Raw genomic sequence first — 27,083 nt, forward strand, 5'->3', positions numbered from 1 at the left:
AGTAATCGTCATCTACACAGAGGGTATTCTAGGACAGAGGTTAAGCCTCCTGATTCAAAGTGGCATGTTTTCTCCTTAGGCCCGGAAACTTTCGGAACAATCCAGCCATCTGCTCATCAGGGAACTCGGACTCCCTCGAAGCAATTGCTTCCCCCATCGATTTCCCCGCCCATTGAATTTTAAACAATCGATTGAACGGTATTATAAAGCATGGAATATTTAAGAAGAGGGAAAAAAAAACACCCAAAAGGGTTACATATGTCTTTATTGTTAGAAAATTCACATGCCGTGCACTTTCAAACCATGCCCATGTGCATTATCCAATCCTAATGATCGGGTACGAAGAACTTGGGAAGGTTTTATAAAAAAAAAAAAAAAACATGGCCGCTGTCTCTCAAACAAAGAGATTCAGGCTACATTCACATTATCTTGAGCAACAAACACACACATTCTGCTCAGACAAAACATAGAAATATATACATTAATGCATTTGCTCATACAAATGATTTTATTATTTCCTAATTATTTCCTATTCAACCTCAGTAACTGAAGACAGACGGTTCAGCAGCATTAATGTTTCTTGCAGATCCAAACTTTTTTTTTTTCACATTGATTTCACTACTTTGACTATTAGAGTGAAAAGCAATTAAATAACAAATTAAGATATTTTAAAAGAAATAGATAAAACTTATACTGCTTAACAACATGATTCCTGTCCACTTAGTGGTATATTTACTTGCAAGAGAAATGCACAGCTCGGAGCATAAACGTGTAACAGATCTTTTAACAATTTTTCTCCATTATGTTATAACAGTACAAAAAGCTCAAAATGGCTAAAACTCTGAGCTAAAATAAACAAAAACTCAATTAGTGTCTCTTTTTATATTGTTTAATAAATAGGGTGTTACATGATGATAAATGCTAGTAGTGCTTTTGTCTTTCATTTGCATTGATAAAATGATCTGAGAAATATATATTACCAAAAAAAAAAAAAAAAGAAATCAATGGGATACATTGACATTTGTATAGATATATAAAAAAAATATAATTACATTTCAACTAACCTTTCCACAAATCCTTTCCTAACATCTGGCTCATTTAATCCCATTCAGTCTCATAAATACTTTTTTTTTTGCTTGGGCTACAATACTAATCATAATTCTAACAACATTCGGGTGAACCTCCCCTGTAGTGCCCAAACACAGCGAAGATTCACCAGTCCCTTCAAAAGCAGTAGGTGGGGAAGATTTGAACTGAACTGAAGTCTGGCCTGATTTGGGACTTGAACAGGCTGAGCAGAGGAGATAGACCAACTCCTGAGGACTGTCAAACTCGATGAGATCTTTCCATCAGCTAAGGCACCTAGAACCAAAACACAAACGGCTCTAATTAAACTGGATGAACAAGAACCAAGTAAGCCAGCCAGCTACTCTAAGATTAGAGACTGTTAGAGAAGCAAAAGCAAATGAAAGTGTTCTGCATCACCCTGGCTGGAAGCTTGTTTGATGTTTTGGCACATTTAACAGTCTCCATCGGGTAATCTAATTAGAACTTAAACCACCGTAGACTATTATTATATCAGTAACGTGACCTTAAATAGAAACTTCACCCTGTTGGCAAAAACAAACAGCAACATTTCACATCAAGAAGTGAAGTTCAAAGTTCAGCAAGGTCAATGTAATTTATCCATCAAGGTAAGAGCAACACATCTGGCTGTGATCCAAGGGTACCGCCCAGCCCCTCCTATTCTATTGGTTTCATTTAAGCTGTTCAGTGATGGATGATGAAAGAGGAACGCATTTCAACATGAGACGCGATAGCGTAAGTTGACAGCTGTACAGACACCGTGCTCAGCAAAGTAAAACGTTTGGATAAAAATGGATAACTGTCACAGGAAGTTGTCCCACAACATTGTCCGACAGTAACAGGGATTTTTTTGTTGTTATTTTCAGATGAATAGAAAGTTGAAAAGAACGACCTTTGAAATAGATCTTTTTTTTTTTGGTAATGTGAAAAAGGAAGAACAAAATTACATGTTCATATAATTATGAATTGGGATGGTAATCTATGTAGCCTACATGTAGGTAGCTGACTTGGTTTTGAGTCAGTGTGTATCACAGAGTATAAACTTATGATTGGCTTTACCTACACCAGGTGGCTTTGGCAGCTGGGGGGTGGAGCCCCAGCCGAGAGCAATGACTCAACATAGGTCAGCGCGCTCTGCATTGACGTCAGGCAATACCCTTCCTCTCCGATCAGATACCTGTAGACATAAATAAACACTTCATTAGTGCTTCGGCTCACAAGGGAAAACAAGATCTCTTCCACTGAGGGTCAACTTCAAGTGAACCCATCAGCTAATGAGACTAAGACACGAGATCAAGCTGAAGCCAAGAGCCAGTGTGTAACATGTTAGGGAATGTGATGAGAGAAGAGAAAGGAAGGGAGAAATGAAAAAGACAGTATGAGACAGATCATTCGGTTCATTAAACTAAGTTTGCTCAAACACAATCATCATTTTGTGCCCTCAAGTCATTTTAAACCTGTGCCATAAAGTCATATTTCATTTGAGACCTGCTTGAGGGGAAGATGATCAATAAAAAGCTTAAATTTGCAAAATGTAAATTTAAATTTGCAAAAAAGCTTAAATTAAAAAAAAAAAAAAAAAAAACCTCTCATATGATTTAAAGTGATAGTTCACCTAAAAATCAACATTTGCTGAAACTTTACTCATGCTCAGGTCATCCAAGATGTGGATAAGTTTGTTTCCTTATCAGAACAGATTTGGAGAAATTCAGCATTACATCACTTGCTCACCAGTGCAGTGAATGGGTGCCGTCAGAGTAAAAACAAAATTACAATAACCCACAAGAATCCAGTCCATCAATTAACATCTTGGGAAGCTGTGCGTTTGAAAGAAACATATAAATCAAGTTGTTTTAACTTTAAACTGTTGCTTCTGCTGCATGTTAGATCTGATATCTTTCTCCCGATTCAGACAAGAATACTTTTTCACTGGAAAAGCAATATTATGGATAAAGAACTCATATTTTAGCCAGCAGCAATGGTTTGAAGTTGAAAATGTCTTGGATACGCAGCTTATCACTTCACAAAACCGGTGGATTATTGTGATGTTTTAATCAGCTGTTTGAAATCTCATTCTGAAGGCACCCATTCACTGCAGAGGATCCATTGGGGAGCAAGAGATGCAATGCAAAATGTATCTTTCAGGCGAAGAACATTTTTTTCAGATGGCCTGAGAGATGGACCACAGTAGCTTTTGATAATTTTGAATCCTGCTATTATGAAAAGTTGGTGAACAGAAAAAAAAATAATAATTTTAAAAAAAATTTGGCGAGCTATTCCTTTAAATCAGTCAAGACGCATGCATATAGTCCAAATGAAAGGAAACCTGTTAACTGTGCCTGAGAATGAGTACACTTCCTATCACAGCTTTCCTCACACACTGCAAAGAGTTCCACCCTCAGTTCCAAGCCACTGAGCAGCACAAACATCTAAAGAGGTTTTATTTGTATTTTCATAGGGAGAGAAAAACCCAAACCAGAATATCCCCACAATTCCTTGTTAAGTGCCAATCTAACCAGCCTGTAAAAATGTCCAGTTTTATACTGATAAACAGAGCTCAGGGCTGTGGTCTGAGTAGACACGCAAGAGTACAGCGCAGGAGGGGTGACATGAATACCCATAACGCTGCTCAGGAAGCAGGTCAAACAGTCACCTAAACGAACTGAGATCTCACTGTTGTGATATCCTCTGCTAAAAAAAAAAACAAACACAAAAGATGGCATCAAGGTTGAAATCATATCACCAAGAACTGTAATATTTGCTTATGGGTTTATTCCAACATGTTTAGACTGGAGGGTATAGCTGACATATTTATGCACAAAATCTGAGACATTTCGATTATTGGAAACAAGTGAGGTCGTGTTCTGTCGATACTTGATACATGCCCAAATGACAGCGAGACTGGCACTTAAAAGGATATGACGAGCTAAATTTCCAAACAGCATCATCTACCCCAACATTTTCAACAACTGATGCCAAAGATTTGACAGACTGTCGATGGGTTTTATAGGCTGTCTGAGATTTGCCATTTTCTATTGCATAATATTTAGTCAGGCTGGAATTGCAGATCTTTAACCCATTATAACAATAACATTTAACTCAGCCATATATGTATCAACTGGACAATCTTTTACAAATTTTGTGTTTGCTTTTTGATCTGATAGTTTCATGCCAAGTCTAAAGCCAAGAACTTGATACCATTCAAAAGTATCATAAACAGCACAGCATTGAGAAGTAATATTTTTTGAATTCCAAATCAGCATATTAGAGACTAGAGTAATGGCTGCTGAACATTTAGACTAAATGACTTTTTAGAACACCGTAAAATAAAGTTACTTTTAAATTATAATATTTCACAAGAGACTTCTTTAAAGGCATTACAAAAATATTTTCTCATTGACCCTTCTGTGGTTACTTGCAACTGATATCACATGCTAATAGTCACGTCATTCTTTATAACATCTAAATGTAAAAAGAGATTGACTTTACAAAAGAACGTTATGAGACATGGCCTGGTGGGAGGCACATGCACAGCAGAGAACAGAGTGTGGGCCTTCTCTCACAATTCTACACAACTTTCCACGGTTTCATTTTCAGTTCATAATTGCAGAGAATAGAAAAGTTCAACAGCACTTTATATTGAAGACGCACCCCTCGTGAATGAACTCTTCCAATGCAGCACATTCAGACACCAGCTGAGGCGTTTCACTGCGTAAAGCCACGAACGCCAGAATAGGCAACAGGTCATCGGCACCACTGAGAAAGACAAAATGGGAAAAACACACACAAAAAAAATTAGATTAGATGAAGTAAACAAACAAATCCAATTAAATTTATTGGCAGAATGAGCTGTTCTCAGGAAGAACAGATAAACCCCATGATTCGTGCATCGGAGGGACGTTTGCGTGAGAAAATAGCTGGGTGTCCCCTTTCCTGCCGGACTGCAGGACACCTGATATGTTTCATACAGGTGAGAATAGCTCTGAATAACATCATCATCTCTGTTCAAACACAGTTTCTGCTGCGATCAAAATAACGCTCATACAAGGCGTGCTGGCATGACGTGGCAGTTAGCTTGTTCAAGCCTGTACAGTATGTCAAATGATGGCAAAATCTGAGCATATGTTGAAGAGCTTTTTCAGTGAGGGCAAAATTGGATTGCATTTAACAATGTGAACTTGAAGGGTGATGATGGTAATGAAATTTGTTGCAAAAAAAAAAAAAAAAGAGCAAATGCATGAGCTCTGTAAGAAACGAAAAAACAAAGATGTATTATAGACCAATAAGCCCCTTCTAGAGAAAAGACAAAAGATTAATACAAAGATGGACACACAGAGGAAATGACTGCTGTGCAGAAGGAAACAGCAATATAAATTTAAGTGCGAATGAATGTAATCCAGAAAGGAGGAGAAGTGTGCGAGTGAGAAAGAGGAGAGACAATGGAACAGAACAACCGAAAAAAAGGGTGAGAATGGCTAAATTGTTCATGTTCATGCATGCATGAGGACATTCATTCTCCCTCACAACCAAACACAAACTTAAAAGCAAAACAAAGGCAGAATGCGCCTTGGCTGTGCAACCAGGGCAAAATCAGGACAAGTCTCACAATGACACATTTCCTTTCGGATCGCTGATGCCTTTATAGCATAATCATTTTTAAACCAAAGTTCAAGCACGGGACTGAAAACACCCAAATAATGCTAACGAACCAAAACCGTTGGATTTGGAAAGCAACTGTACATTGTTCTGGTAAGAATAAACAAACACACGAAAATTAGGGATGGGCAGTATAACCAAACCATCTAATAGCATTGTATAACAATACGGCTTTCCAAAAAATAAAAGGAAGCTTTAAAGTGTATTGATAATTAAATAACTATCATTTCAATTATTAACAACAAATTAAATCTATATCTATATATATATCTATATATATATATATATATATATATATATATATATATATATATATATAAATAAAAATTCACCCTCTAACCTTGCATTCTCTATCTTTTTGTTTTCCTTTTATTTATTATAAAAAAAATAAACGAACAAACAAAAAACACATGTTATGTGTAATTAGATTTTATTTCTGTTTTGACTGCTTTTGTCCTCATTTGGATAAAAGAGTCTGCTAAATGATTTAATGTAAATGTGATTTTTTGCCATAGTTGAGCAGTCATATATACAAATGATTAATGCAAATGAGATACTTGTGACAAGACGGTCTGCACTCTACACTTCTGCCTGCAACACAGCCTGCTTTGCCCCTGGTTTTTAAATTACATCACCACAGATATACAGAATAGTATGAATAGTACAGTATGTATAACAGTCTGGACCAGTTGATATATTTCTACACATTTCACATCGGCTAAAATGTTCTTTCTTAAGGGAAAAACACAAATGTGAGTCATTGTACAACTGCTTAAACAACAACAACAAGCATCTACATCAGAGATGGGGCACCAAAACGCATGTGCGTCACCAGCGAGCCAACGCTCTGCAAACTGTGATGCAAAGAGACATGTAGATATGACAGTGAAGTGTTCATTCTACCCTTGCTTCCTAGAATGAAGCACAAAATCAAGAGAGAAAGATGAACAGGCAGCTTGTGTTGATGGGTGTAGCAGGGCCAAAAGGTTTCAGACATCAGAACAGCCCACATAATCTCCCAGCGCAGAACGCTAGCGTGAGCTCGCACTTTAACCATCAAGATCGCAGCGGAGATGGGAGGAAATTTAAGTTGTTTTCCAAAAGAGTGGAGCAGATGCTGAGGTCTGTGGGAGAATTACCACAGGGGAATCTGAGCCAAGTGCATTCACTCTGATAAACCTGAACAAACCCACACAGTTAAGAAAATGTGTCATCTGGATTTTACTCTGGTTGAACACACCCGTTCATGCTGTAAATCCAGAATTCAAGAGTTTTACAAATTAGAAGAGCTGTTCAGAAGCTGTGCGAACATCTCATCAACTAGAACATAAGCAGAGCCGCAAGTCTCTATCTGCAATAGATAAGGCTCACTTTTGGTTTGCATTACTGGATCAATTTGACACTCAGACCCTCTCTCAAAGTGCATCAAGGCCAAAGTCTGCTCCAGACAGGGTGACCCACTTAGAGAGGAAGTCAGCTCCGAGCGCCCCGCGGGGGCCAGAGGGTCAAGACAGAACCCCTGCTGAGCTTTGGCCTCTGTGAGGTCTGATGAATCTGACACAAGGCCAGCGGACAAGCAGGAGATTGCTCTCAGGACTCTGAACTCCGACAAATTTCCTTTATGAATCGTTGTACTTTTCTGAAAGGATGGAGCTTCACAGGAACATAATAGTTTTTATGTTTAGGCTTGTGCATACTCACATTGCTTCTGATTTGGTCGATTTAGGATCATTTTCTTGCAGGAGGCAGTACTCTTCAGCACAGCCACAGATGATTCGTAGAGTTCTCACTGCAACGAAAAACAACTGAAATCAAAAAACAATTAAAAAGTGTGACAGGACATAGGTGTATATTTAAACTATAAGGGTACATATTAGCATTGATAAGCACTTTTAAAGGGATAGTTCATGCAAAATTTTAAAATTCTGTCATTACTTACTCATTATTGTCTAGGGAGGATATGACAGCTCTCGGATTTAATCAAAAATACCTTAATTTGTGTTCCAAAGTTGAATGAAGCCCTTACGGATTTGAAAGGACATGAGGGCGAGTAATTTATGAAGGAATTATAATTTTGGGTGGATTATCCATTTAAAATTAATATGCACCCTTTAGGGCTAGAAAAAGAATACGTTTAAGAACAATGTCCAAAAGATTACAATTATGAAAACCTTGCTTAAAAGGCAAAAATATGGAACCAGATTTCTTTCACAAACAAAAAAGATTTACCAAAGCATTATTTTATGAATGAATAATCATGACATGTCAAAATTATAATATCAAGTCATCTTAATTTCAACTGTCAAAACCATGATTTTTCTTCATCTCAACTTTGCATTTATCAATTATTACAAATCTCAAATTTTCAATGTCAGAATTTTTACTTTTCTTCTGAGAAATTATGACTGTCTTTATTTAAGCTATGAAGCTAATAAATATGATTTAGTATGTCTATTTTGTAAGCGGATTCATTTTTTTTTTGTTTTTGTGTTTTGTAAACCTGCTTGAAAACATCTTATTTTTGCAATTCCATTTGGACACCAAGGTCCTGTTTAAACCTTAATGTGTTTTTAGTGATTGAATATCTATCCGATTTGTTCAAACAGTTCCATTTACACTTGGCCACAAATGTGTCTCTGCAAAAAGAATAAAAATCTTTAATTTAAAAATCTGCAAAATTAACGGTTCACGTCAACGAAAACATGTGCTTGCACTATATTCATCATCAGATAATTTCAACATCAAAGACTGCAAAAGGGTGGGGGGACGAACAATTTAGTCTCAAATTTTATTTTGTGTCGAGCTTCTGCAATGTACAGTCGTGGCCATAAGTTTTGAGAATTACATAAATATTAGTTTTCAAAAAGTTTGCTGCTAAACTGCTTATAGATCTTTGTTTCAGTTGTTTCTGTGATGTACTGAAATATAATTACAAGCACTTCATACGTTTCAAAGGCTTTTATCGACAATTACATGACATTTATGCAAAGAGTCAGTATTTGCAGTGTTGGCCCTTCTTTTTCAGGACCTCTGCAATTCGACTGGGCATGCTCTCAATCAACTTCTGGGCCAAATCCTGACTGATAGCAACCCATTCTTTCATAATCACTTCATGGAGTTTGTCAGAATTAGTGGGTTTTTGTTTGTCCACCCGCCTCTTGAGGATTGACCACAAGTTCTCAATGGGATTAAGATCTGTGGAGTTTCCAGGCCATGGACCCAAAATTTTAACATTCTGGTCCCCGAGCCACTTAGTTATCACTTTTGCCTTATGGCACGGTGGTCCATCGTGCTGGAAAATGCATTGTTCTTCACCAAACTGTTGTTGGATTGTTGGAAGAAGTTGCTGTTGGAGGGTGTTTTGGTACCATTCTTTATTCATGGCTGTGTTTTTGGGCAGAATTGTGAGTGAGCCCACTTCCTTGGATGAGAAGCAACCCCACACATGAATGGTGTCAGGATGCTTTACTGTTGGCATGACACAGGACTGATGGTAGCGCTCACCTTTTCTTCTCCGGACAAGCCTTTTTCCAGATGCCCCAAACAATCAGAAAGGGGCTTCATCGGAGAATATGACTTTGCCCCAGTCCTTAGCAGTCCATTCACTATGCTTTCTGAAGAAGATCAATCTGTCCCTGATGTTTTTTTTTGGAGAGAAGTGGCTTCTTTGCTGCCCTTCTTGACACCAGACCATCTTCCAAAAGTCTTGGCCTCACTGTGCGTGCAGATGCGCTCACACCTGCCTGCTGCCATTCCTGAGCAAGCTCTGCACTGGTGGCACTCCGATCCCGCAGCTGAATCCTCTTTAGGAGACCATCCTGGCACTTGCTGGACTTTCTTGGACGCCCTGAAGCCTTCTTTACAAGAATTGAACCTCTTTTCTTGAAGTTCTTGATGATCCTATAAATTGTTGATTTAGGTACAATCTTAGTAGCCACAATATCCTTGCCTGTGAAGCCATTTTTATGCAACGCAATAATGACTGCACGCGTTTCTTTGCAGGTCACCATGGTTAACAATGGAAGAACAATGATTTCAAGCATCACCCTCCTTTTAACATGTCAAGTCTGCCATTCTAACCCAATCAGCCTGACATAATGATCTCCAGCCTTGTGCTCGTCAACATTCTCACCTGAGTTAACAAGACGTTTACTGAAATGATCTCAGCAGGTCCTTTAATGACAGCAATGAAATGCAAAGGAAAGGTTTTTTTGGGATTAAGTTCATTTTCATGGCAAAGAAGGACTATGCAATTCATCTGATCACTCTTCTTAACATTCTGGAGTATATGCAAATTGCTATTATAAAAACTTAAGCAGCAACTTTTCCAATATTTATGTAATTCTCAAAACTTTTGGCCATGACTGTACTTTCAGCTTAACTTGCAGCTTTGCACGCCGACTTGAAGGAATATTCAGCTACTCATGTGTGGTGATACATGTTGCATTAGCACTGTTATATCTGGCTATGACGTCATATAGCCTATAACACGCTTACACACGTTTTTTTTTTTTTATACATTTGGGGGAAGAGTAACATTTACACAGGATTTCAACAACCAGATGCATTTACACTTGTCCAGGTTCGTCTGGAATGCATCCCAAACCACCTCCTGAAGTGTTTTGAAAGATCAGATTTAAATCTGAATCTCTCGAAAGTGTTTTGTAGGGCATTGTTATCCAGAAATAGAAAATGCTTGAAGTGACCTGGTATAAACATGCCCTAAAGTGACAGACAGAAAGGGTTTGTGGTTTAAATTTATGCTCTACATAAATTTACCAATACACTCCAGTTTCTTCTGAGGACAATAGTCTCTACACAGAAGCTTCAGCTCCTGCACCGCTGACTCGTATGGATAGGAACCATGCAGCACAGCTGGGTCTCTTGGGAACAATTTAGATGGAACACCAACATCACCAGGTGAAACATTACGATGAAGACGCATGCTGCTCTCAACAGCCAGCTCCCGTTCTCGATGCACCTTCCTAAAGCATCACAAAAAAAAAAAAAAACAAGACATTTATATGCAATTTACTAAAACATACAGCATCTAAGAAAGTGCTCGGATGACTTTGTGAGCAGTTGTAAGGAACTATGGTTATTTTCAGCCATGCTCTAACTAAAGAATAATGCCTATGAAACAAATTGACAAGTTGAAATGGGACTACTGAATTTTAGATTAATAGTGCCATCTACTGCTCAGTCTAGACCATTCAAATAATGATTCAACATGACTGGGCTAACTCTGCCATTGAAAGAAGTAATTTTAATATTCTATTTATTTGTATTATTTAATTAAAATATTGTATTTACTTCACATAAAAAAAATCTTTTAAATCCAGATCTGTGCAACAGGGGATTACCTAATTCTTGTTGTACACTAGTCATTAAATAAGTTGAAAATGAATATATTTTTCTTTATTAAGGATGTATTTGTATTTAATCAAGTACATAAGATTTTGTGAGACTTTTCAAAAATATACATACATTTATCTAAAGACAAAAAAACTCAAATCTCCAACAATTACTTTGTGACTTACCTAAAAAGTGCCAAAAGAGGGCACCAAATAGGGGTGAAGAAGACTTCCTCTATATTCGACACACATTGGTCCTTAGAATTTGCAGTGTTGAGACATTCAAAAGAGAGAATACACAGAGACAGCAGGCGATCTGTTTCACACAAAGATAAATCCATTTACCATAGACAATCAGGCAACTGGTCAGATTCATAAAAGGACTTTTTACTAACACATTTATGGTGGATTATGATGCTCAGGCGTTGGTTACCCTGACGCAGTATAAACACATGATACAACCATATAGATCCCACTGGCTATAACAGGGGATTTCTAAAAATGCTGAACTCACATGTTGCACTCAATCACACAAGAACAAACACATACTTACCGATAGCATTGTGGATGTCTTTGACGATGGCCTTCAAATGTTCCTTCAAAGCCCGCTCCTCAAGATGATTAATATGATATTTGAGGTCTACACGTGTTGTGTCAAAGGTCACATCAGAGTCCATATCATCACCACTGTGAGAAGAAACCCAGTCCAGCTGAGTAAGAAACTTCTCTAGATCCTCAAAAGAGTTCTCCCTATCTGTGGAGACCAGAGTTGAGGACTCGTCTGGGTCGGTCTCTGACTGTGTGTCGTTGGCGTTGAGGTCGTGGGATGGGGAAAGGGAGATGGAGATGGAGGCATCAGATAAGCTGTGTGTCATAGCAGATTTGAGCGGGCTCTGCTGCTGCTGCGGAGAGATAAAACTGTCAGACAGGAGCAGGCTTTGGGCGCTGCGCGAGGGCTTTAAGGGCAGTGAGCGACCAGGTGCTGTGTTCGGAGGAACACACTGGCTCACTATAGGATACAGTCTGTTATACACCCGATACTGAAGCTTCTTCAGCAACTTCATGACTGGATGGTCTGGGTAGCTGGGATTGGAAAAGAAAAGAACCAGATGACACAAGATATGGAAGAAACTCTTATGCTTACAGATGATCTGACAGCATGAACCTACCTGAGAAGACATGAGATAAGACCAGAAACCAGCACTGGATCATTCGGATTCTTTTTTAGATTAGCTTTCCAAATTTTTGGCCATTCCTATGATTAAACCAATAAAATCTTTATTTATACATGTGTGCATACACTAATGTTCAGTCAGCATGATTTAAAAAAACAAAAGTAAAGACATTTATAGTGATACAAATGATTTCCATTTTAAATAAATGCTGTTCTATTCATCAAAGAATCTTGGAGAAAAAAGCAGCACAACTGTTTACTAAATAATAAATAAAATGTTTAATAATAAATAATGTTTCTTAAGCACCAAATCTGCATGTTAGAATGATTTCTGAAGGATCATGTGAAACTAAAGAAAATTCAGCTTTGCCATTAAATATGCAGTTGCAAAAATACACAAAGATATTATTTAAAAAGCTACGATATACATAAACTTACATGATCTTGCTCATATTCAAGCACACTTGCATACAGAACCCGCTGCTCTTGTTCCTCAGGTGTCATGGTCCCACAGTTCGCAAACCTCCTGCAAAAACACACAATTGCATGAGAGCCCAAATTAACACATAGTATTCATTTATGCATTACACAGGCAGCTTAAATGTGTTTACATAATGCCTTTGCTATTACAAGGTATTATGTCATGCACAACACATAACAAATTTGAAAGACAAAACTCATACAACATCTGCAAATAAATAGCCAGCTTAATATCTTCATATGGCCTATGGATCAGAAAGGCTCACCTGTTGGCTTCTTCCTGCAGCCTGAGTCTCCTTTCCTCCATTTTTCTTTGAAGCTGCATGAACTCAGGAAAATTCCCAAACATTGGAACAATTACCACACTCAGAAGAAGCTATCAGCAGAAGGCAAACCTTGCTCACAGCACATTGATTAAACATTCAACCAACACACTTAACTTTTGGTTTTTCACATGCAGACATGTGAAAAACCAAAAATTAAACTTTTAGTGTGTTGGGTGTGTGTTTAAGAATGAATGAATGAATCCGATTTCATTTAAGCTACATTAAATTCTTCAGAGGTCACAGAGGTGTTGACTCGTCACTCATTCATCACAAGCATCTCAAAGTTCAAACATTGATGAACTTAAAATATACATCAAAAACCCATTGGTAATCTTATGTAATAACCTCAACAACAGTGTGTTTAATTGGCAGAAATTATTGATGGAAACAAAATAATGTAACAGATACGATTGGAAAAACAATCCAAGCACGGCCACCAGATTCACAAACGACTACATTTTAACACCTGCCTAATTCCAGGCTGATTTAACAACAGAATCTTAATGCAATGCATTTAGGTGTAAAATCTGAAACCAGATCTTAACCAAAGCCACACCTAAAGAAATTCTTAAGGATACTGCATCTTGCCTGGCTTTTGCTATTTTTAGATTCTCCATCATCTGCCTCTGGAGTGAGAGGGTCTATGATATAAAAAAAAAGACCAGTGTTATACAAATAATTATTTCAGTTTCAACTTTATTAACATTTACTCATTGGAAGAAGAAAAAAACTGAAGAAAATTAAACTCTAGTGCATATACGGTAGTTTTAAACACAATTAAACAAACTTACAGCACACTAAATATTCAGAAAAACACCGGATTTAAAATGATCAAGTAATGTCAAATGAGTTAAAAGTCAAACATCCAAAAAGTATTGTATTAATTAATATTAAGTTAAAAAGTAGCATGCATAATGCAAAATTATTAAAAGCAGATAAGATGGGCCATATGGAAGCATGAAATTAAAACAATGGATTACGCAATGGATTTTCAGACGGAAAAGATTCATTGTTAATTAACGGAAGAAAATTTAACATACCAAAAACGTACAGTTTTACCCCAAACCATAAAAGGATTTATTACGTAACTCGTTTGAGAGGCATCGGGTATCTTGCTTTGTCACCACGCAAATATATATATATAATATAATATCAAAACGAACCTTCCAGAATGTCTTGATTTTTTTCCAGTATAAACGGAAATCCACTGGCGTTTCTCTGTGTCTCCGGATCATTCTTGAGAACTGGACAGCACGCAATGTTTGTGTCCCGCTACCAAAATATAAACGAACGAACTTACCGTAGAAGTAAATGCGATATTGCTCTTTAAAACTACGACAGTACTGCGATAGCGACCTCAAATTATTACATATGAATTGCCTTTGTCTGCGTTCACGGCCAATCTATCGCTGTAATCCCCGGACTGGCTCCCAAAACCACAGCAGGCGTCGCAGCGGTCGCTACATGGACATGAGTTTAGTAAGTTTACTCGCGCAAAGCCATTTAAAACAGGAGGTGTGGCGTCTGACGTGTTCTACGCATGCGCGCATTAAGGTAACAGATCACGTGCGTAAACATCTGAAATTGGGTCGAATAATGAGTTCATTGTTTACGGATTTTGAACACACACATATAAAATTGTATACATATTATGAAAGCTCTTAAACACAAGGTGGAAATAATCACAAAGTGAAATTTGTTTCCTCTTTCTTTTTATTATTTTTGTATTTGTATTATTTTCCTGCAGTGAGCATACATAAGCAAACTAATTTTATTCCAGACTTACCAATGAGGTTTTTTGTGTGGCCTGACCAGGGGTAAGTCTTGCCAGCCGAGCCTCATAATTAGCCTTAAGTTTCTGGTTGAGACGTGACGCTTCCTCAATAGGCGTTAATTCCCTGTCACACACATACAAAACTTCTTATTGTGTACATACTGTGCATTAGGGACATAGAGACGAGAAAAACATGATGTGCTATTAACATTCTTCATATGGATGCAGAATAGATTTGTTCTCTATCACAAAACTGATAGACTTGAAAGATCAACTGACTGGGTCAGCGTTCAGTGGAAGTGCATGTAACTAATTATGTGCAACATGAAGCATCATGTGAACCATTAAAAAAAGTGTGTGAAAAAAAAACAGTGATGAACAATCAAACTGTCTTGACAAGATTTCTAGTTTTTTAAATATATAAATAAATTATTTACAATAGTTTTTTTGTCATTTTAATGCAAAAGATTCAAATTTTGAAGGTCTCTTTTTCCTGCGGAGGCAGCATCCAGAAACTTGTTGACATTATTGCTTTTTGCTTTCTTAAATAACTTTATTTGAATAACATCCATTAAAAATTAAACATCATATTCAGTTTTCAAGTATTTGACAGAGGCTATCGTGTATCTTATTAAAACGAGCATATTGTTCTTTGAGAATCTAATTTAACAAAACAGGGGCATTCATTATGGAGCAAGTTAAAGTGAATTATAAATAGGGGTGTAACGGTACGCAAAAATCACGGTTCGGTACGTACCTCGATTTTAAAGTCACGGCTCGGTTCATTTTCGGTACAGTAAGGGAAAGAAATGCAAACATTAAACTGCAGGTTGTTTATTACTATAAACTTTTTTAACAATTTGTTTACACTTTTTAAATACTTTTTAATAAAATAAATAATAAAATATAATTTATAATAATAAAAAAAAAAAAAAAAGTAAGAAAATACTGCTGCAAAGTTCTCCACTAAATAAAATACTCTGTCTCAAACCAATATCATATAATAAAATATAATGAAAAATATAAATAAATAACTATGATTACAGTGCAATCCCAGCTTGTAGGCCTGCTCATATTTAAAAAATATTTATGCTCAACATGAAGTATAGATATTGTTGTCGTGATTCGACAAGATCCTGGTCTGTCGGCGGCCCCCCTCTATGTCACCTACAGTAGCGCAGCGTCAGGCACGATTCTGGTGTTTAAAGACACAGAAAACGCGAAGCAACTGACACTCAGCAGAAACGCCACACTCACGCCACGCAGCCAGTGTGTCACCGGCCTTTGAATCTGCTGCAGGGCGGGATTTGCGCTGAACACGGAGACTTCCGCCACTTAATATGTTCGTTTGGAAACACGAAAATGTACCTATGTTCCGCAAACAAAATATTGCATTCGGTCATTCGTTTGTTATCTCGTATGTCTTTGTATATCACACTATTATTTTGGCAAAAAGATGTGAACGATTAATGATATTGGGCTCCGTACCCATCATTATGTAGGTACTCCCACATTCTGCTGTTATGTATACAGAGGTTATAAAACTCAATTTTTCACTGACTTACTTTCGGTTGTCTTGTAAATCCATTGTCTGAAGCTTCTGGAAGACTTCAGGCGGCAGGAAGGGAGAGTCAGTCTCCCCTCCCTCAGAGAGGACTCTGCGATGTCTGGTGGGCTGCTCTTTACTTTTGGTCTCAGAAACCAATGAAGATGCATTAGGTGTGTCTACAGGAAGAGGAGTTTTGTGTAAACTGAGATACAATACCATTCAAAAGTTTAAGACGTGAAAAGTTACATTTGTAATTTATCTTGCAGGAATTGTTTAAAACTGACAGTTATTTACATTATACATTATAAGACATTTATAATGTTACAAAAGATTTCTACTTCAAATAAATGATGTTCACTAAAGAATCGTGAAACAAAAAAATGTATCATCCAAAAAAATGTTTCCACAAAAATATTAAGCAATAAAAAAATTTTTCCAACACTGATAATGAGAAGAACCATTATAATTAAGCACCAATTATTAATAATTAAGCATATTAGAATGATTTCTGAATGATTATGTGAAACTGAACACTGCTGAAATTTCAGCTTTGTCATCACAACAGTAAATTACATTTTAAATGTAAATAATATTTCACAAAACTACTGTTTTTTTTTCTTTTACTGTATTTGATAAAATAAATGCAGCCTGACTTCGTTCAAACCATTAAAAAATTTCATTATTCCAAACGTCTGAATGGTAGTGTATAAATAATATTTTTTAAAGAATTGTCATTATGTTTAATACATACAAGTAGCACCTGCATAGACACCCTTATTAAAAGCCCAGAATAAGGAAAATAAAGGCTCACCTGTCGGTTTGGAATGATTTGTTGCAGTAATAGCTGGAAAGGCGGTCTGTTGGGAACCGGACAGAGAAGTGGAGGAAATGACAGCTGTTTGGGACTCGTGCTTCCTCATGATGCATGATTTAACCCTCTCTAAACATTGCTCTACTAATTTCACCATCTTCTCCAATTCCACCGACTCCATCTCTCCCTCCTCTGCAAGAAGAAGAAGTGCATAAGAGTCATATGTCACATTCGGTCCATAAAAACAGAACTTTAAATGTAGAGTAGGACAGTGGAGTCACTAATCAATCAGGCAAGCTTAACATAAGCCTGAGAAATTGAACAAAGGTGATATATAGCCTTTTCTAAATAGGGCTTTATAATAATAATAATAATAATAATTATTATTATTATTAATTATTATTATTATTATAAATAGGGCTTTAATAATCATTTAATGCAATCTACAAAAAGTAAGATAAATTTGACCCTGTGTGTCTTGTCAATTAAATTAACTTTGATGTCATGATGAAGCACACAAATGTGTGACACATTATCACATACAATCTCTTCCTTAAAAGTTCTCTCTTGAAATAGAAAGCCAGTTTACACCACATGACAATGACTAAAGCAGAGGAAATAAATTGCATTGCGAAATAACCTTTGAAGCCTGAAAGGAAGCACACATTTAATTTGAATAGAAAGGTTGAAGTAATTTCTTAATTAAGTATGATGACTAACTTACGTTTAGATGTGGCATCTTCAAGCAGAGCATGAGAGATGTAGTTGATACTTCTCAAATATTCACAGTACGCCTCCTATAAAAGAAAATAAATAATCACAGTGGGTGGTAGGAAGATTCAATGGGATGTGTTCTGTAACATAGTGCCATAGAGTAATGTTGAAGTCTTTGCTAGGTGTCCTGTTCTGGTGTATCTTAAACTGCCATAACCATCCACAAAAAAAAAAAGAGAAACACAGCATGATTTATCAACGAAATGTCAGACTAGCCATGATGAATCTTTAAACAATCTAAAACCAGACGAAACTTTTCATATGACCGTTGATATGATTTTACCCAAAGACATTGTCAGGACTTTTATTGAATAAAATTTAATTTTTTTGTGGGGAAAATCCATATACCGTATAAAAACGGGAAATCATTGGGGTTCTCGTGATCATCGATCAGTGTTTACGCTGATAAATGACGTCACGCTCGCATGCATTTATTGGCTTAATATGACCATATCTGGAATAAACAGGGCAGGTTTAAATATTTAAACATCTGTACCTTGTCTCTGTTGCCGGTATCCAGCTGAATGGCAACTTTTACAAGTCTCATGGCGTTCTGCAGGGATCTCTGACTGCTGTCACTGGCAGGGGCGGCCATCCTGCCAAAACAATCGCGCGAGTCTGTCGACAATCCGCAACAACCCCCTAGTGACGTAATTACTGCGTTTTCAAAATAAAAGGAGATGAACGCATGAACTGACACTTAAGGTATGATTGTATGAATTACAAACAAACAATAATAAAAAATAAAAACCTGAGACTGAGATAAAAATGTGAATTAAATGCGTGTACGTATTACATAACTGAAAATAGAAAGAAAAATTGTTATAGTGTTCATAATAAATATTTTTTGTTATACCTTAAACGGACTCTTTTAAATGCTTTATATTTTGCGTTGTTACGAAGCAATAAATGCAATGACATACGAACAAGGAAATAATTTAGTACTACCTTATTTCTATCTTTTTCAAAGTGATGAATGAGTGAAGTGCATGAGTTATAGAAAACCTGGGATGTCACAATATCATGAGGTGTAATTTTAGTATTATTTATACTGTACATTATAAACATTTTTATTTTAGTTTGTTTTAATTTTTGCCATGTACTTTGGTCAGTTTCAATTGTTTTTAAATATTTATTCCTAAATAACTTTAATGTTTACTAGTTTTTTTCCCCCCTAAGTCATTTTAGTACTTCAGCCTTAACTTTCAATTTGTTGCTAAAGCATTTAATTTCTAGTTTTTGAGTTGAGCTTAAGTTTTTCTTTCCTTTTTTTCTCCACATAATATTTACATTATTTCTGCTTCATTTTAATTACTGAAAACTTCTTACTGTTAACAATAACATCATCAGAACATACCTTTAGATACCAAACTTAACTTTTTTAGACAAAAGACCAACACAGCAGGTACAGTAAATATTTATTTTTAATACTGTCACAGCAGTTTTTACATTGGGGGAAACAGGGAACAATTTGCAGTCTCTTTAAAAAAAACACACACACTTCCTCATTGGGGCCACACACATACAGATGGAGTGGTTCCTCCTTATGTGGCAAATTTCTTTTGTTTGATGGGTGCAGGCAACTGAGTGGCGACGTCCTCTAGTGGGCGCTCAACCACCACCAGAGACTGATCCGACATCAGCTCAACAAACAGGATATCCTAAAAAACAGAAACAGAGTAAAGTAATACACTTTATATCCACATTTCTGGGGAAGAAAAGTATATGTGGCTCACACACACCTTGAAGGTCTTGGATACTTTAAAAGCATGGCTGTGAGATTTCCTCTGTTCTTCTGGGAGACTCTTCAGAGTCAGCTGATTGTAAAATTGAGTTTTGTCATCAGGAAGTGGCTAGAAAAGAAACACACATTAAAGTACATAAATAAATTGATAAAATACGTTACAAAAATCTAACTACCAATGTTGGAAATATTAGGCTCTTAAACTTGTAAAGATAATTGACATAGCAGAACATTATTATAATACCAAGAAATTTTTAATTTTAAAACTATTTTGTGAAAAATAATAGCACTTTTACATTTTTTTTTAGACATTCAGACTTAAAGGTGCAATAGGAGATTTTGGAAAATGCTTTAAACCTTTAAAAGTACTACTATACCAGCAAGAAAGACCAGGTTGTTGATGTTTGTCTGCCATCCTAGCTATGTCTGCACAGCCTGCGTGAATGCGCTAATGACGTACTACGTCTACGCGAACAGGGTGCGCAGAGGTATGCAGATACATACGTTGACAGGCAGGTAGGAAAGCGATTTAAAACGCTCGGACCAGACCTATGCCTTCCACAGTATATATAAATACAGATAAATACATTTAAACTACTTAACTTAATGATTGCTATCGGGTTGTGAAGATGCTTTCAACCAGTTTAACAAAAAAAGTTTCTGAAGAAAATCACCTATTGCATCCTTTAAATAAGAGTGGCAAATGCTTTCTGAATTTGATTATTTCTCACCAGGCTTTTGTCAATGACGCAGAGCATGTACATATCGTGCAGGATCACATGGGATGGATTTTGTGGATTGAACATCACATTGAGACACGGTGTGTCTCTTTCCAACCAGAAGCGATGAAGGCCCTTCCTCTGCACTGTTCTGCTCCAATCCGTGTACTCGTTCTGCTCTATGGAATACTCACACATCTGTGGTGAACAAGAACACATGAGACCAAGAAATACAATCAAACCTACTACTTCACCCTTACGCTATTCAATGTAAGTTGTTATAAAAGCTCAGTGATAACCTGTTGATCTGCATACATGATGAACAGACAGTTTGTTGTGGGGTGAATACCCATGGCAGTGACAGCAGAGCTGTAGACAGGAACCGTGCAATGAGCCTGAAACATATAAGGTCGTTGTTAAACATCCATCTTCGGTCTAATGTTTTCGATAAGGTTACATAAACATTCTGGTCATAGAACACAACACACCTTCCGTGTCTGCAGGTTGTAGATGTGAACCTCGTGGTCACTGTTTGCAGAGGCCAGCCATTTGCCATCCTCACTGGCAGCTAATAAGTGAATGGCCTGATGGGAACCTGGAGGACGACGAATGATTTTATGAAAACAGTTGTGTAGCTTAATATTTTTGGAAACTGTGATTTTTATTTTTCAGGATTTGTGAATGAATAAAAGTTCAAAAGAACAGCATTTATTTGAAATATAAATATTTTGTAACAATATATGAAAATGCCTTCCGATCAACTTAATGCATCCTTGAAAAATTAAGTATTAATGACAAAACTAATGTTTTTCACACCAAACCCTATAGTCCTCTCACCTGACTTAGGTTTAAGGGTGCCCACAAACTTGCATCCTGATTGGCTGAGAGAAACTAAGTGCACTGATGACTGTGTGGAGGCGGAAAACAAATGGGAGGAGTCTGAGGAGAAGCAAAGCTGATTGGCTGAGCTGAGTAACTTTGGAAGTTTGGATATCTGAAAGAAGAAAAAAAAAAAAACTGTTGGTCTACTGTTTAACTGTTTTCATGGGGCCTTTATCTGAGGTCATCAGAGTCTTCTAAATTCACTGAAAATCTATGCATTTCTTTAGCATGCTTCAAAACAATGTAATGTGTTTCCATGCAGCTCTGTGGAAATCTATAGTACCTTGGTGATGCTGACATTGTTATTGTCAAAGTGTAGCCTGTAGAGCCGTAGACTGCTGGCTGTGGAGTACACAATCCACTCTCCACAGGGAGACACAGCACTGCAGCCGATGTGATCCTCACCCTGCAGATAAACATCATAGCTCAATCACTTCATTCATTTGAGTGTCACAACTCTCACCACACCTGCTTAAAGTTTTACAGATGACTTTTCAATAGGTATTCTGTGAAAATATTTTAATCAAATGACAATTTTCACAACAAGCACTGTACCTTCACTTTCAAATGAAGCAGCTTCTCTGGATTTCTTTTTACAAATAAACTGCTTCCTGGTGTGCCTGACAACAGAAGACCAATAGTTAACATCACAAAATAAATTGACATTTCATACTAAAAATAAACACTAAAAATTATTTAATGTGTGATCAGTTAAAAGGTTTAGAGTCTAAAAAAGACACTTGACTGAACTTGTTTCTCATTATTTTAAGTATCACTTTTCTGCTTGATATTAGTTTTATAAAACATTCCATCATGAGCTGGACCAGAAATAAAATGTTCTGTATGGGAATGTTTTATGAAAGCATTCCAGAACGAATGTCATGAAGAAATAAGACAAAGCTAAACAAGAACAAAGACTGCTTTCATTTGATTAAATATTTTTAAAATTAAATTTTCAATTTTATTACATTTTAAAATGCCACTTGTTCCTCTGATAGCAAAGCTGAGTTACTCAAATCTGCAATGTCATTTGACCCTTCAGAAATCATTCTAAGATGCTGACTTGGTGTTTAAAAAATTAAAACTTAAATCTACTCACAGTTTTTCTATAAAACATTTTTTTTCCAGGAATCTTTAATTAAATGTTCAAAAGATCAGAAATTTTTTCCTAAATGAAAATATTTTGTTTCATTACAATTGTCTTGTAATAATAATAATAAATAACTGTCAATTTTTATCAATTTATTGTTACATTGCTGAATAAAACTATAACTTCTCTCTCAGAAAAGAAAAACCTTACTAACCCAAAACTTTTAAATGGTTGTTTAATTTCCTTATTTCCACTTATGCCATTTCGTAGCTTTTAAATACTTTACTATTTTTCTAAAATACTAATTGTACAAAATGATTAGGAGTTTCCAAACATTTAACTGGTATTCTATATCAAAGTTCACAATGAATAGTATCCTCACCTTTTCCTTCACTCTCTCCCAGTCTCCAGAGCTCCAGATGACCAGAGTACTGGAAAAGCATCAGGCCTGACTTCCTCGCACAGGACACCAGTTTCCTCTGCAATGCAACAGAGCACAACAAGTCCCTCCTATTAAGAATCAATTACAAACATGCTGTCTATGTAAAAGTCACAATACTCACATGTGGAAAGTGAATCTTCCTTAAAGCCGAGGCCGCTGACCTCACTTCAATCTTGTCTAATAAAGGTCTCACGACCAGCTGTGCATCCATACCTGCGACGAGAATGCTCTATTAAACTATTTTAAACCAAAATACTTCAGTCGTATGATGATTTGGCATCTCTGTTTGAATAGTCCAAGAATAAACTCACCTCCTGAAACCACAGCCGTCGTGATCTCTGCCACAGCTCTGATGTCATGTGTGTGGTTCTTAAATGTTCTGGTTCGGACCCATTCTTTGTCATCCTTTCCCAAAACCACAGAGACGAACTGAAACTGTACCACAGTTCCTTCTGAAGTCCCGGCAACAAGGCTATCCTCATTCTGCCATTCAAGAGGTATGATAAGATGTTATCCTGTTCATATTCTTACAGTAGGCAGTAAATATTTTTAATGTTATTAAGCATTCCTATTTCTAATAAATGCTGTTTTTAAACACTTTTTTTAATCAAAAATTCATGGGAATTTTTTTTAACCAGGTTCCACAAAAACAACTTTTTTTTTTAACACTGATAATAATAAGAAATGTTTCTCGAGCACTAAATCAGAGTTTTAGAATGATTTCTGAAGGATCACGTGACACTAAAAACTGAAGTAATGGCTGCTGAGAATTCAGCTTTGCCATCACAGAAAATACATTACATTCAAAAGAATATTAAACTGTATAAACTGTAATAGCATTTCACAGCTATACTGTTTTTACAGTATTTTTGATCAAATAAATTCAGCCATTCTTTCAAAAACCTTAAAAGATATCAATGACCCCAAAGTTTTGAGCAGTAGTGAATAAAGTCATAAACGTCATTTTTCTCACCTGAGAGACTGATAATGCCAGCACATCACATTTAGTGACATTATGGCTTTTGATTAGTGTACCGGTTTGATCATCCCACAATTTGACCATTCCCACAGAGTCTCCACTGATGACTGTCCCATCCGAGAGGTATACCACACTCCACACCACGCATTCCTTACTGCGGGATGTCCCGACGCCTCTGTCAGCCAGAATCCTGTGAACAGAGTGGCCTAGAAAACACATTAAACACTTGATTACATTCATATTTCCAGTTCTTCTACTAACTTTACTTAACTGACAACAGTAATCCATTCTAGAGGAATGACGCCATTTACCGGTCTCTACATTAAATATTTGGATCATATCTATCATTCCAGCTGCTATTTTGGAGCCTGATGGGTGCCAGGACAGAGAGATGATGCGGCCTATGGAACAGGTAATCAGACATATTTTTTTTTAATTCAATAACAAATCACTATATTCATCTGAAAGTTTAAAACAGAACCACAGTCTTACTTTTTTGTCTATCCAGATTTCTCTCAAACTGTATTTGGTCTTCATTCACCTCAAACAGTTTCACAGTTCCGTCTTCACAACCAACCTACAGATGGCAAAAAACAAAAAGATTATTTTTCTGAAGTACACTTCAGCATACATTTAAACAGAATAATACGACTGGAATATAATTAACAAGAATGTACTTACATGTCAACTGAATGTAATATTTATTTACAATTAAATTAAAATATAATTTAAATTGACTTGAAATGCAAAAGGTTGAACTTGAAGAGTGATAAATAGGAGAGATTGTCAAAAGTCATGATTTTTGTTACTGTACACATAGTAAACATACAGCTAAGTGTGTTCCTTGCTGATTGCCTGTAATAGTCCAGATTGGCCCTCCATAGGCATCTACGGTGTATTTCACTTTTTGGTTTGTCAGGTCATACTCCGTTATTCCACCGTTGAGTCCTGCACTGAACAGACGCTCCCCAACCCAGGACAGACCTTCAACCCCACACTGCTCTCTGCCAGGGATGATCTGTGGACAAAGGAAATGTAATTATTACGCATCTTTATCAAAGGGATTGCTGGTCAAAAACCATTTTATCAATGTAGCACTGGTCCCCAATACTAAGAAGGAGTTGTCTCATAAGCATCTATTTGATAATTATGACTGAAGGTACCTTTTCTTGGAAAAATCTGTCTGAAGAGTGGAAAACCTCCACTGATCCGTCAATCCTCGCCACTGCCATCCTTTCAGTATCTCGATTATAAGCCAAGGCTCTGATTCCCGACGGCATATAATCAAAGAACCGAACACGGTGAACTTTAAACTCCCCCATCGCTGATCTGAGATCTATAAACATCACGAGAACATTGTTTTAGTCAAAGAAGAGTCTGCTATTTTGATCAAATAACGTTAAGTTAGTTGAATCAGTACGAAACGTTACTCTTCACTAAATTTACAGAGACCCCGAACGACATTAGGACCCTAAATGTTAATATAACAGTGTATATACATCATAATTTGCTATTTTTTTTAGACAGTTCGACTAAGCGCCTCGTGTTTTAGTTAACGTAGTCTCTGAAAATGTCTTTCTGAAATAACGTTAATTAACTTAAGTTAGGTTAACTACAGTTTAGGTGGCACATACATCATGCCGTACGATCCGAGAAGAACATAATGCAAATAAAAAAGTACAATCTCTTTCCTTACCTTCTTTTCTTGTTTATTATTCTCTTTTAGATGTTTTACCACTCAGAAGAAGCGCACACGTTGGGCTGCAAGACACACCACGTTGGTTACCCCTGACCCGGAAGGGAAGCGTCATGAATTTCAAAATAAAATTCCAAATAAATAAATACATAAATAAAACAAACATTATAATAGATATTGTTTCGATATTGTTGTATTGGTGCATTATGGCAGTTAAAACTATAATTACAATGTAGCTAAGATTTAATTACATAAGCTTTAGAATCAAAGTTACGTGTGTAAGATATAAAGATATTAAGAACTAGAAACGTTAACTTTAACTTCTTGTTCAGTTGCAAATATTACACATTATAATGCATTTAAACGACTCGGCTTACAAACAGTAAAAAAGAGTGGAAAAAAATAGAAATAAATACAAAAAATAAAACAGATAAACAAAACGTACCGGGGAGGTAATGATATAAAAATCTAAATAGCTACTATATGACCAAAGTATATATATACATATAAACATATAAAAAAATCCCTTATATCCCTATATAGTCTTTATGGCAAATACGTCTCAGCATTAAAGGTATTCCAAAGAAGAAGAAAAAAAAAAGGTTCCAGGACTGTCCATGTACATCCTTACTTCAACAAAGTTTGTTTAACCCTTTCATGATTGAATTATGATAACCTCAGTCAGGACTCAGTTTTTCCTATGTGTTTTTATTGCACTTAGGGTATGAAAAACAATATTTTTTTTTTAAACAAATTTTTTTAAACAAAGAGATCTTCAGATGTTTACTTGAGTGGACAGCATGCGGTTATGGTTTAAACTGAAGATATACTATATTAAATATAAGACAATAATCAAACAGATAAAGTATGTGAATTTAACAAACTAATCAATACAATTGTATAAAATCATGTGAAAACTATAAAATATATACTATATATACATGCGAAATATTGCAAAGGCTTCATACAACTTCATATAAGTTGCACTTCGCGTATCTTTGATATTAGAACATGAGGACATGATTCCATCCGAATTTTCTACAGCCTGTCAAGGTACAACTGTGGAAACCACTCAGATGCTCCCTCTAGTGCACCAGAGTATGGATATTTACCCATTATTAGCTAATAATTCTGATTATGTTTAAGATGGACAATCACATTTCTATCATAGCCCTCCTCTGAGAAAACCTAGCGATACTTTTTTTTAATCTCATCTGAAATGATCAGTGTTGGGGGTAATGCATTACAAGTAACATGCAAAATGCATTCAGATTACTTTTTTGATGTTACAAGTAAAGTAATGTGTTACAAGTAACATGCATTACCTAATCAGATTACTGTTTGATCTAACAAGTAGTTAACTACAAGTAATGTGCATTACCTAATCAGATTACTTTTTGATGTAACGAGTAAAGAAACACATTACAAGTAACATGCATTACGTAATCAGATTACTTTTTGATGTTATGAGTAAAGAAACACACTACAAGTAAAATGCATAACGTAATCAGATTACTTTTTGATGTTGAGTAAAGAAACGCATTACA

The 27,083-nt window shown here is 36.2% G+C and overlaps 2 protein-coding genes across 2 annotated transcripts; both read right to left on the reverse strand.

Annotated features, from left to right (window-relative positions):
* Positions 1 to 247: 247 nt before the first annotated feature.
* vps9d1 (VPS9 domain containing 1) lies at positions 248 to 18,612 on the reverse strand. Its single transcript, XM_059506708.1, has 16 exons — positions 18,481 to 18,612; positions 17,935 to 18,007; positions 17,211 to 17,402; positions 16,416 to 16,575; positions 14,863 to 14,974; positions 13,655 to 13,717; positions 13,017 to 13,069; positions 12,709 to 12,796; positions 12,266 to 12,351; positions 11,650 to 12,179; positions 11,283 to 11,412; positions 10,522 to 10,727; positions 7,444 to 7,531; positions 4,738 to 4,842; positions 2,146 to 2,263; positions 248 to 1,362 (listed from the first exon to the last, which is right to left on the reverse strand). The coding sequence occupies exons 1-15, from the start codon at positions 18,577 to 18,579 to the stop codon at positions 2,146 to 2,148; spliced, it is 2,103 nt and encodes a 700-aa protein (XP_059362691.1). The 5' UTR covers positions 18,580 to 18,612; the 3' UTR covers positions 248 to 1,362.
* Positions 18,613 to 19,390: 778 nt separating this feature from the next.
* utp4 (UTP4 small subunit processome component) lies at positions 19,391 to 25,660 on the reverse strand. Its single transcript, XM_059506709.1, has 17 exons — positions 25,537 to 25,660; positions 25,004 to 25,176; positions 24,670 to 24,858; positions 24,333 to 24,417; positions 24,152 to 24,241; positions 23,835 to 24,046; positions 23,173 to 23,344; positions 22,983 to 23,074; positions 22,802 to 22,898; positions 21,885 to 21,949; positions 21,613 to 21,735; positions 21,285 to 21,441; positions 20,936 to 21,042; positions 20,747 to 20,842; positions 20,460 to 20,645; positions 19,727 to 19,837; positions 19,391 to 19,645 (listed from the first exon to the last, which is right to left on the reverse strand). Exons 2-17 carry the CDS (start codon positions 25,160 to 25,162, stop codon positions 19,529 to 19,531), a joined length of 2,058 nt encoding a protein of 685 aa, XP_059362692.1. The 5' UTR covers positions 25,163 to 25,176; positions 25,537 to 25,660; the 3' UTR covers positions 19,391 to 19,528.
* Positions 25,661 to 27,083: the final 1,423 nt, after the last annotated feature.

Source organism: Carassius carassius, chromosome 23, assembly GCF_963082965.1.
Source record: "Carassius carassius chromosome 23, fCarCar2.1, whole genome shotgun sequence".
NCBI classification, from domain to species: Eukaryota; Metazoa; Chordata; class Actinopteri; order Cypriniformes; family Cyprinidae; genus Carassius; species Carassius carassius.

What these genes read in the sequence shown, in the direction of transcription:
- vps9d1 (XM_059506708.1), bottom strand. Translation starts at nt 18,579, where the DNA reads ATGGCCGCCCCTGCCAGTGACAGCAGTCAGAGATCCCTGCAGAACGCC. An exon ending in GATTTACAAGACAACCGAAA is followed by an intron (nt 14,975 to 16,415) that starts GTAAGTCAGTGA and finishes TGTGTGTGACAG; the next exon opens with GGAATTAACGCCTATTGAGG. An exon ending in GAAGAAACTGGAGTGTATTG is followed by an intron (nt 7,532 to 10,521) that starts GTAAATTTATGT and finishes TTTTCGTTGCAG; the next exon opens with TGAGAACTCTACGAATCATC.
- utp4 (XM_059506709.1), bottom strand. Translation starts at nt 25,162, where the DNA reads ATGGGGGAGTTTAAAGTTCACCGTGTTCGGTTCTTTGATTATATGCCG. An exon ending in AAATCTGGATAGACAAAAAA is followed by an intron (nt 24,242 to 24,332) that starts GTAAGACTGTGG and finishes CCTGTTCCATAG; the next exon opens with GCCGCATCATCTCTCTGTCC. An exon ending in AAGTATCCAAGACCTTCAAG is followed by an intron (nt 19,646 to 19,726) that starts GTGTGTGTGAGC and finishes TCTGTTTTTTAG; the next exon opens with GATATCCTGTTTGTTGAGCT.